This window comes from Bidens hawaiensis, unplaced genomic scaffold (assembly GCF_021521415.1).
Source record: "Bidens hawaiensis isolate Kalapana, Puna unplaced genomic scaffold, B.hawaiensis_p1.1 tig00013347_1, whole genome shotgun sequence".
Taxonomy (NCBI): domain Eukaryota; kingdom Viridiplantae; phylum Streptophyta; class Magnoliopsida; order Asterales; family Asteraceae; genus Bidens; species Bidens hawaiensis.
In genome coordinates this window covers 479,881-491,639 of record NW_027492132.1, presented here as the reverse complement: position 1 = coordinate 491,639, position 11,759 = coordinate 479,881, and the positions used below count along the sequence as shown (strand labels likewise).

The 11,759-nt window shown below is 35.5% G+C and overlaps 1 protein-coding gene across 1 annotated transcript; it reads right to left on the bottom strand.

Moving 5' to 3' along the window:
• Positions 1-8,632: 8,632 nt before the first annotated feature.
• LOC143543908 (sucrose-phosphatase 1-like) lies at positions 8,633-11,401 on the bottom strand. The gene is made up of 8 exons (XM_077036123.1): positions 11,234-11,401; positions 10,617-10,697; positions 10,246-10,545; positions 9,857-10,153; positions 9,486-9,770; positions 9,206-9,392; positions 9,072-9,118; positions 8,633-9,003 (listed from the first exon to the last, which is right to left on the bottom strand). The coding sequence occupies exons 2-8, from the start codon at positions 10,674-10,676 to the stop codon at positions 8,911-8,913; spliced, it is 1,269 nt and encodes a 422-aa protein (XP_076892238.1). The 5' UTR covers positions 10,677-10,697; positions 11,234-11,401; the 3' UTR covers positions 8,633-8,910.
• Between the last annotated feature and the right edge of the window lie 358 nt (positions 11,402-11,759).

Here is an 11,759-nt window from a genome sequence, read left to right as displayed (position 1 = left end):
TTTATGCGACGTGTCATGACAAAAGAATACGTCCTCTACGCGGTTTGTGGCAGGGTTCTCCCGTGTGTGATAAACGAACCCGTTATTAATCAGAAAGCTTTCAAATACCTGCAACCGGTTTTATTTAACGTTAATATATTTTTTTGAACATCCATTGCAACAAATCAAATTCAAAAACGTGAACCGGCATTGGGGTATCGCCAACTGTATTTTGTCTTCTCTAGCTCTCTATAAGATTGTGTATGTCCTTGTCAATAACGAGGCTTCGGGAAACTATCTGCGTAACAGTGGACCTCTTTTTGATGTCTTCAAGCCATCCGCGTGTAACCTCGCAACCATATCAACCATCTCGTCGGTCATTCTCCTTAGATACGCGTGACCCTCCTTAAAGACGAACGGGTCGTGGTTGTGCGTCTCGTTTACGACCTCAAGCTTCCAAAAATTACCAACACGGTTGTGCCTTCCTTTTAGCTTAAACGGACAGCCCTTCTTTATACTGCATGTACGCCTGATTGTGGCGGTGAGTTTTGGTTCCCCGCCGCGATTGCATCCAAGATCCACGGCTCTTGGCCTAGACTGCTGGACAACAACAACACACCCATGCTTCCGACCTCTTTTCTTCGCCCACTCCTCCAGCTCCTCACGGGAAGAAAATAACTGAAACAGTTTTAACGTCAAATTTAAAATTGGCTCGTACGATATCCGTTTTATATGACACCCAGCCTCGCGAATGTAATTATCACCAACGTCGTCAGAATTATGTCTGCCGTAATCTTCATCAACATTCTCGTGGGGGGTTTCAAGAATATGGTCTGGTTCTGGTTGTGACCGATACGCATCACCTACTGGTAATGGGTACGAACGTTGACTACATGAATACGGCTCCTCGGTATTAAAATGGTACGAAGGCTGGGCAACGTAATGCGGGTCTCCTGATAAATGGTATGACGGCTAACCGTAATCATGTTCAGGATGTGACAAGTACGAACTGCTGCTAGGCGCCAAATACCAATCCGGTTGATCATGCACAAAATATTCCTAACAAATTATATTGTTAACAGATGTAATTTCAAAAATTAATGAAGGGTAACCCAAATAAACATGTGACGATACCTGGTTCAAATTTGGTAACGCCGCCCCCCGTCATAATCTACAAACTCCGGCGGCGCAAGATTCAAATCCGGAATACTTGCCTCGACGTTTGTCCTCGGCGGGCTCGGAAAATAACCGTCAAACATCCAAGACATTTTCTTGAGTTGGGAATTTGGACACTTTGTATGTAATGTAGCAATTAATTTATGTTTTGCATGCTAGCTAATGTATACTTTGTATGTTTAACTTTGTATGTAGTGTAGCTAATGTATACCACCACAAGTCTAGGAATCAACCTAAATAATTGATGGTTGTAAACGCAACATTAAGGTCTAAACGCGGCGTGTTTTAGGACAACGACAGACTTCACCAATCAAATCATCCGTCAACGTCGTCAAATCAATCATGTCGAATAAACCGCCACGGTAAGGGCTAAACGCAGCGTGTAGTGGGGTGCGCGGTGTGGTTAGGAGGACCCTAGAATAATGATAATCCCGCCAAACAAATGGGCCTGGGGCCTTTAATGTTTGGGTTTGCCTAAAGTTTTGACCACTCCTTGGAACATCCCACGTGAGTAGTAGTTAAAATTGGGTTGTTGGTGTCAGTCTCAGGTGCCCGCCTGAAAGATAAATAGTAAACACAGGGACCACTTTCCCAAATTTACCCACTCTTCATGTACTTGCTACAATAATATAAAGTAACTATTTATACACACCAATATACTGCCCAAGTACACTGTAACTAATGTGATACTAGTGTGATATGTCAAAAGTTGTGAAGTCCATATGATAAGTTAATTTGCTTGATGTGGTTATTGTGGTTTCCAAATGTTATACGAGTTATATAACATTAGACGGTTTAAAGCTTGTATGACATGACAATTATGGTGTATGCAAAAGTTATACTATGTACGACTTGCATGATACGATAAACACACTGATGTGTATATCTGGAGGTGGTGTATATACTTACAAGACTAGTATGATATAGAAATAGTATGTGATTTTGTAATTTTTTTTAACAACCAACACTCCTAATCCTGTAAGGACAAAAGGTAAAACCAATCTCTCGTAACTGAACCCATGACCTTCTCATGAAAACTATGAATAGAATTTTGTGACATAATTTCATATTAACTATCTTAAATTCTTAACTTTTTAGGTTCAAAATGAGTTTATTATTCAAAAATTCGTTGCGTTTGCACTATAAATATATATAATTTCATTACATATAGAAAAATTAAAATATAAATTTTACCATGCATTAAAACATAAAACAGAATTGAGACAGCTCCACGTGAAAGTACAAAGGACCATTCGAATTGTAAAAAGGATCTTTAACATTATTATTCACAATACAACCAAATTGTACTAATTCATGTTCACCTGTATAAAAAACTTCGGTTCAAATTAATTACCGTTTAAAAAATATAACTATTACAAGTTTTACCATTACAACAGATAAAATGCAATGGTTTAATACTAAGGTGACCAAACATCAATTTATTTCCACATTGAACTACATTAATATATAATCAAAAAAATGTCTCGCTTTCTTAAACATACACAAAAACAACCCAAATTCCGACTTCACCCCTTTTCACTCCTACAAATCAAACGACATATCGAGGGCAATAAGGGTAAATCTGTACATTACAACGTCATTTAGCTGTTTTCTAAAAGACAAATTTCTTTTACTTTCGAAGATTCATACCGTTCAGTTGACCCTTTGAGAAAGACTTCTAAAAAACCCCGTCCCATAAAACTTATCCCACATCTCATTCTCCAACTCGACAAACTCCTCATCAGATTCCATCGATTTCGTCACGAACCGCTCCGTCGTCGCGTCATGTACAACGCCATTTACCTCATCAACGCCGCCCTGGCCGGTTTCGATCAACATCCCTTTCTTAATTAGCTGCCGACGCCGCTTCTTATTAACCGCCTTTCGGTACAACCCAGCCGGGACTTTGTACACGGCCAACACGATAAAATGAACCACCGTGCATGGGAAACAACACACCACGGCTGCACATTCGGCCGTGGTGCCTCCAGCCACCTCGGCTAGCCGGTGAGATAAACTCTCGTCTTGTTCTAAGAGAAACTCGCGGCGTTCCATCGGATACACGATCTAATGGTTTGTCATTACACGATGGATTTGGGGGATTTGGTGGACATGTTATTATTCGGGTATCCGTCGTCGAGATGAATTTGGTTTGAGTAAAATCACGACAACGGATCAATTGGATTATTAGTTGATGAAATGTTTTTTTTTTTGTTTTGGTGAATTGATTGATTGATATAAATATAAGTATGAAGGAATGGAAGGTTGATGTAAATTTGATATCCTAAATTGTTGGACAACTATTAATGTATCTAACTGTAAAAATGCCGGAATCAAATGCGAGTATATATTGATTCATTTTCTCATGTCTTCTCTCTCTAGTAGTACGATGTATTATTTATAGAATCTAGACAAAAGGTGACTAGACAATGGGTCACGTTAACTGATGTTGTGTGTGTGTGAAAATGAAACGAGGGATGCAGTAACAGTAAAATATGTTTATACAATTTTCGGTTCGGTATTTATGTTAAGCTACTTTATCAGTCATTTCGATTGTCATGTTCAACCAAACCAAACCAAACCAAACGAAACGTTTTTATATTTTTATAATTAGTATAAGATACGCCATTTGTTGAGGATTTTAGTGTCGTCAAGTTACTTTGAATAATCAAGTTTTATTTACAGACCAAATGAAAAACCATAATGTAGATTTGGTACAAGTTATGAGATGTACGTGCACATTTGTCCGAGATTGTTGTGATTTCGTATACAGAAACTTTATGCCTTTGATACCATTAGTTGGTTCTTAGAAGCGGACTAGAGAACCTCTATGACTTTGGTACCATTAAGACCATTTTTATTTGTGACCCAAATGCTTTTTGGGTTGCCATGCTGTTGGACGTAATTTTCAATTCAATAGGTCCGTCACGTGTAGGTGGCCGTGTTGGACCTATTGAGCCCGTGTGATTCATTAATATGTAATGAGTTTATGAGGTTGCAATTTGGGTTTTATTATATTTGGTAATGTCTTGGATATCAAATAAGGCTAGTCTATATAAACCGAGTTATGGTTAGATATTAGAGAAGGTGTGAGATGCAACCGAGTTATGGTTCATTTAGAGAAACACGAATTATGTGTAATAAGGGTTTTTGAGTTATATTTCTCTATATAATATTGAGAATTATTCAATATTAATCATTATGTGTTTACGTTTTGATGAGTTATATCAATTCGTCCTTGACATGTGAATTTAAAGGAAATATATAATTATTTTATTTTAACAACCTAGGTTGCAACCTTCCTTTTCTTTTCTAACAATTTATGTAATATACAATTTGATTTTTGTTTAATAATTTACAACATTTAACATTTTCAAAAAAAATATAAGAACACAATGTTGCTTAGTTCTTTGTTTTTAGAATATTCCGACATAAATCTTATAAAAAACGGAGCTTAAAAACCGTATTTTTTAATATGGTTTTGATATAACATTATTGGTTCGTAAACTTACTATTTAAAAAAAATTATATATTTTAAAGTATTGCAAAGCATATTTGTTTCACAAAAAAAGTTAGTTTATGTTGGTTGTGAAGGGGAGTGAAAATTTGAGTTGGGTTAGGTTGTGTTATGTATGTAAAAGAGAGAGAAAATGATTTTTAATTAAATTATTGAGTTGATTGGGTTGTGAATAAATGAAGTCCAAGGTCATCACCGATTTGACAGGTCTAAGGTAGCAACCTTATGCGGATGGGTCATGGACATTGGACAATGCCCATGCGGGGCTACGGGTAGCAACCTTATGTTGTGGTGGCATGTTAGAAGTTTGATAGCTACTATGTTTACAACCCAATAGGAAAGCGGCGGATCCGGAAATTTTTCTCAATGGGTTTACTGTACTAAGATATTCTAATTTTATAATGACTGAACAAACAAAATTCCGGGCCCTTCTACGATTCGGGTCGGGTAATCATGTGGTTGAGGCCTTAATGGCATAGACTAGTGATTAGACGTGGCAAAATGGGTTTTCTTTTTTTTTGGGGGGGGGGGGGGGCGCTAAAAGATAGTTTTAGAATATGGTATATTTGTTTCGGGTCGGAATGCATTTTAACAAAATTAGCACATGCCGGTTTAGAAAGAAGTATTAAATAATTAAATCATCAAGTTAAAGCGACCTAAAAGTCATCACCTTATCATATAGGATTATCACTGAAAAGTTTATTCATCTCCTCAATATTTCGTTAACAAAGTGACCAAAAGTTAGACAAAACATTTTCATATATTCTAAGAATCAAGTTGAGATCAGACAAAAGTGCAAGTTGCAACTCCTACCTGTCTATAATGTAATACTCCTATCATCATCATCATCATCATCGTATTTAGTATATCCCACCAATAGCAAAGCTATTGTAGGGTCTGAGGAGGATAAGATGTAGACAGTCTTACCTCTACCCCATTAGGATAGAGAGGCTGCTTCCGGTGAAACCCTTGGCTCGATACTGTAATACTCCTATCTATTGTATAATTGTTTTGATAGTATTTAAAAAAAATTCAGCAAAACATGTTGTAAAAGAGAATCGAGCCTGGGTACACTCTGTGTCTGTCACAATCCAAGGTTTTAACCAGTAGACTGCTTGTTCATTTTGTATATTGGTTTACTCTATTTATTTATATGGGTTCACTGCAATTTTTTATATAAGCTTTGTATTTAAAAACCGAAACTCAGTGGGTTCCCGTGAACCCGATACCTACTATGTAGGTCCGCCCCTACAATAGGATATCTAGTATAGCGGTATCAATGTAATTAACCATCAATTCTACACCCCAACTGTCATAATGTCAATGAAACATTAAATTCATCAATGTGAACAAATAAATCATCTAGTCTCATTTCAAGACATTAAATTCATACTTCAAATTTCAACAGAAAGTAACTTTTGTTTTAATTTCAGATAGATACTTATTGTCTATTTGATTATTTGACTATTGATCTCGGTGTATATATAAGCGAAAAACTTTAATCTGAAAGTGAACTTTACACAATCGATATATAGATTCATGGGCGAATCCAGTGTATGGTCAGGGGAGCGTTTGCACCCACTCAAGTCAATAGTTTATTTTATAAATTTGTAATATATTAGGATCAAAGACCCAAGTGACCCATCCAAAAAAAATTTAGTGACCCATCCGGAAGATTTTTTGAATGCTTGTGTAATTTGTAGTGTTGAAAAAGAAGCACTATTAAGTGTTACGAATGAAACTGTAATTGACCGTTTTCAAACGATGAAATCACGTAGAGGTCAGTTGTAATATGTATTTTGTTTATCTTTAATGAAATTTATTGTTTACATTTCTATACGTAGTTTGTTTAATGTAAATTTTTTACTCGGCCCGTTTCGGTTTGACCTGACCCATTTATGTTTGACTTGTTTTAGTTTGAATTGACGAGTTCTAGGTTGGATCTTTTTTTGCACCCGCTGGCTAAATTTTCTGGATCAGATTATTTGAGAACAATAAATCGACAATCTGAAAGATATCCAGGATTACTCATGACGCGATTGCATATCATGATTTTCTTATATTGAATTAAACCAATTGAATCCACCAAAAAATTAAGTTGGAGAAAGTCTAGAGTCTATTCGTGTTCGGCTTGAATTTATTCATATAATATAATGTATCAAAATCATTGCTAATAAATATGCAGCAGATCTAGAGCCATCAAATTCAAGCAAATAAATAAATAAGAAAACACAATAAATTAAATCTCTATACTAGATAGAATACATGAAAACTAGCAAATAGCTAGTTATATATAATTAGAAGCAGGTTCCGGTTTACCGCGGGCGAAGAAGATAATTAACCGGAGGTACGTATGTGATTGATGAATGAATCATGTGGCTGTGAAATAGAAGACTGGTTGGAGAGCAAGGTGAAGCAGCATGAAGAAAGCACATGATACAGAGATGAATGCCATTACGTACACCACTCGGAGAGCCATCGATATATAGATACAACTTAATTAGTTTTCAGACCCAGATCACTTGTTTTAATTATGAAAAGTTTAAGTGACGCATGAGAAGTGGGTAGTCGATCGATGTGGCTGGTTTTCAATTGAGTTGCTCACGGTTAGCCATACGCGTGTCATTCTCCTGCTAGGATTGGATCAGATCAGATATAAGCGTCACCTTCGCCTTCACCTTCACGTTTCAACAATATTCCCAATGGCGTAGATATGTGGGTGCATGGATATTATATAATATATATCGTATGATATGATAAATCAGATTATTTTATATTTTATATTAATTCAAATACTTTATATTTACATTAACTAACTTGAAACAAATAACTAATCATATACATACTTCTTAGGTAATTACATTTTTTTTAACAAGGGTTCAATGTCGTGAGGCCTAGCTATAATTCACTTAGTGATAGTTCACCCATGCTTAAACACAAATGACGACGGAACATGTAAATACGATAATTCCCAACTTATTTACATTACGCCTAAGTATTTTTTATACACGAATAACACATTGAAAATATGAAGGGCAATTGGTCGGGTATTGGTATTTTTGGTCCAATGTCCTATATAATTAAAAAAACGATGCCCCATTACTCAATGCGTCGGGTTTATATTGGTATATCTACGGGTATCAAATTTACCCATTTTTGTTCTATACGGTTAAAATTACACATTAAGATGTTTATCATTTGAAACTTGATATTAAACTCAACTTAAAAACTGACTTGAAATATAAAATATTCAACTATAAATTGGCATAAACATATAGGTTTAAAGCGTCCACCTTACCTATACCAGTAGGACTGCACATATAACACACTTAACTATCACATTTAGCTTTAACTTTTTGGATTACGCTATTGCTCCTACAAATATTCATGGGGCACATTATAAAAGCGTCCACATATCTAATTTGGTTAAGGAACTGTTGAAATCAACTTTGCAATATCAACTACAAATGTTGACGATACATTTTTCTTAATAGTTATCACATTTATTTTCAATGATTATAAATTTCTTCACTTCCACACAAATAAAATAGACCAAATGAGAAAACAAAAGGCAAGAGAGGAGAAAGAACAGCAAAATTCGTTCAAAGAAAGAAGTAGACTCTAACCAGGGCAATCAAAACTCGAGTGACTACAAACTTCCGACTAGAAGTGCCAAAAGACAGAAGATGACGATTATGAAAGCCACGGCGAAAATCAACTAGAAGCAGGATAAGGGGACATGAATGATAAGACTATAATTTTGCCATTTAATCTTTTGAACAATTCAATTTCTTTTAAAAATTACAAAAAAAACATCACAAAAAAAATTTAGTTCATTCAAATTCCAATTTCTCTACATTTAGATGATCTGTTGGGGTGCATTTGTATTCATCATCTCTATATTTAAGAGATGGGATGACAGGAAAACTTAAATCACACATATCGACGCCGTTGGGCTGATTTTTAGAAATAAAATTCCGATCCCAACTAGTTATTTACTAAAGTTACACATTCCAAAACCCAAACGCGTGTAACCCTACAAACTAGATAATTCGTGATTTTCATGCATTCAGGTCTACATTTTGAAAACATGCCCTTAATCAATCTGAAAATGTATACAAATATCATCATATTGAATCAAGTACATTATAACAAACCAGCTATAAATATTCAGCTTACTACATTGCGTTCGCCATTATAACTCCAAGACACCTCAAAGGCGATCAAGCAGTACAACCTTACAGAAACCAATTCTTGTCATCACTCGCTGACCCGTCTATCCATGTCTGGTGCACATGAACCCACTTGAGCCCTTGTGACGGCTCCACATCCTGCAAAGAACAATAACAAAAACACATCAAGAAACATTCACACAAAAACAACCTTAACAAAACATTACCTTTGAACTTAGTATAGCTGTAGTATAGCAACCCTGTTGCTCTTCACCTACATTGTTCAACCCAATGTTATATACTTCAAGTTTCATAAACCGACTCTCAGTTTTCATTTTATAAATTATAAACATTTCCTTACCAGTTTGTTCCAACTTCTTAAACTTGACAAGCCAGGTGTTTGAATCAATTTTAGTAGGGAAAACCTGGTCAACCCAAACTCGGTATTGTTTCCCTTTTCGGTCTCCATAGCAGTCTTTTAGCTTACCAATGACATCATCAAAAACTTGCTCAATGCCAAAAGGATTAACATATACACCAGCTGGAGACTGAATAAACGGAAATGTTAATAAAAATGTAAAAAAAAATGATTAAAAGCCAATAACAAATACATAGTTAAAAGATAAATACGATGAACATACGCAAACTGCTTTCAGATGGTTCAAATAACTTTCTGAAACTTCTGCACGTCGCCACCTCTCAAGAAACAAGTAAAACTTCACTACTTCATACGCAGGGTCAAATTGGTCCAGCTTAGCATCTAAAAGATCAGGTACATCTCTAGGCGATGTATTCGGGCCCAGGTTAAAATGCCCAATTGCTTGTATAATACCAGCTGCACATCTTTCATCTGCGTGTATGATTTTAGGGTTATTTTTGGCATTTTCAGTATGCCACTGCAAAAGTTCTTCCTGTGCATTCTTGACCTGCAAGAACGAAAGTTATAAACATGAGCACAGGTTTCATACAAACGGGATGATGATGGAGAAATAGAAAAGTCAAAGTCAACAACCATGACACCGTGCACATCTGGGATGGTGAATAGTTCAGCATCATTCCCGGAATCACCACATGCGAGGGTATTTTGTGGTAATTTCCCCTCAGCCTTCAACTTTTTATGCAAATAAGCAAGAGCTTGACCTTTTCCCGCACCTTGAGGTAATATATCCAAATCCATCCCGCCACTGTAAATTATCTTCACATCTAACCCTCGTTTGACCAGTGTTTCAGAAAGACTTTTCATTATTTCTTGAGCCTTCTCTTTCTTTACATAAAAGCTAGCTTTGTGAGGACGTTGCTCAGTTTCAGACTGCATTTTAACAAATTATCAAAATCAAAATAATGAAATCCCCATATTACCCTTATAAACTGGTTAATGTCAAATACGACATGGAACGATACCTGAAGAGTGAGTTCAGGAATCTTGCTTGTTTCCTCTGTAACTATCTTATTATCCCATTTATGATTCAAAAAGTCGACCCAACCTTCATCCGGAACCATTGCATTACCATACGTTATCTCGGTTCCAACCGACATGATCGTGATGTCAGGGGTTAGCATGGGCTTTTCTTTCCTTAACTGCTTGTACAAAGTCGGTGATCTCCCAGTTGAAAACACAAGTAACGAATCATGACGGTATTTAGCTTCCCATAACGCATTAAACCTTAGTATAGAAAGGTTTTCAGGATCATGATGATCAACCTACAATTCATTAAATTTAATAAATATATCACATAATTAAAAAATAATAGAGGCTAAGATAGTTCTTGTACCATAGTATGGTCAAGATCCGAGACGATCATGAGACTCGCAGAACTCTTGAGTCGGTCCATGAGTTTCTCTGTTACTTAACCCTATCAACCATAAAATCACCACAATCATTACAATAAAAACTGATTCATAAATCGTATCCGGGGCGAAGGACAGTGGTGGGCCCGCCCGACACCCCTTTTTTGCAGTGCAATTTACCCTTTTCCGTTCGAAAATTTGCGGTGTAAATTTATCCGTTTTTGTCTGAAAATTCTGACCCTTTAATAGTATCAATAAAGAAAAGTAGTAAAATAAATTATACAATATATGAAATGAATCATATCCAGTAATACTGAATTTCATATGTATTTAAAAACAAAACAGATCGAATCGATAAACCTAATTGTGTTTAATTTTGACAATTGATCAAATGGGTCACGAGAAAACAAAGGGATTATTCGTAAAGTATAATAATTTAGGGACAATTTGTTCAGATGACTTGTTATTAATCAGATGAATCTGAAGCAGTAACAGACACTGGAATTGAAAATTTGTGTGTAAAGATTAAACCAATTGACATGAAATTGATATCAGATTGAATGGTTTTGGGCATCAGAATACAAAATTGGAGTTTACTTACCCGGAAAATTGAAAGAGTGATAATGAATGAATGAATGATTGAATGATGGCTTCTTGTTTTGTTTGAGATATGAAAGGATCGGATCCCAGTTACTTGGTTTGGCGCTTTTTTGAGAACAAAGGCATAACCAAGGAATATTATTATTATTATGTCATAAAAAAAGTTTAAAACTATTATAATATTAGCTCTGATTTTAATAAGATTATTGAAGTAATATTGAAACTTGAATATAACAAAGAAATAAAAGAATAAAAAAAAGGTGAGAATGTGAATTACTGAATATTTGACAAAAGTAATATGAACAGACAAACTCATATTATTGGTTTGACAAAAGTGAAAAAGTGACAACTTATAAAATCGTCGGTGATTTCACAACAAAAACCGATTTATCTTTTCCTATTCGCTACCATATGTGTCGAATTTTGTATACCTAACACATTATTTTATTTTGGGTTTGCTTCCTGGAAGTATTGTTGGGATATTGGAATCTTAATAATTATTTTATGTTTCAATATGTTTGTTTGGT

Excerpts from the sequence above, each read along its gene's own strand:
- LOC143543908 (XM_077036123.1), bottom strand. The coding sequence starts at position 10,676 with ATGGACCGACTCAAGAGTTCTGCGAGTCTCATGATCGTCTCGGATCTT. Across the intron at positions 10,546-10,616 it reads CGGATCTTGACCATACTATG|GTTGATCATCATGATCCTGA; the intron begins GTACAAGAACTA and ends AATGAATTGTAG. Across the intron at positions 9,393-9,485 it reads ACCATCTGAAAGCAGTTTGC|TCTCCAGCTGGTGTATATGT; the intron begins GTATGTTCATCG and ends CCGTTTATTCAG.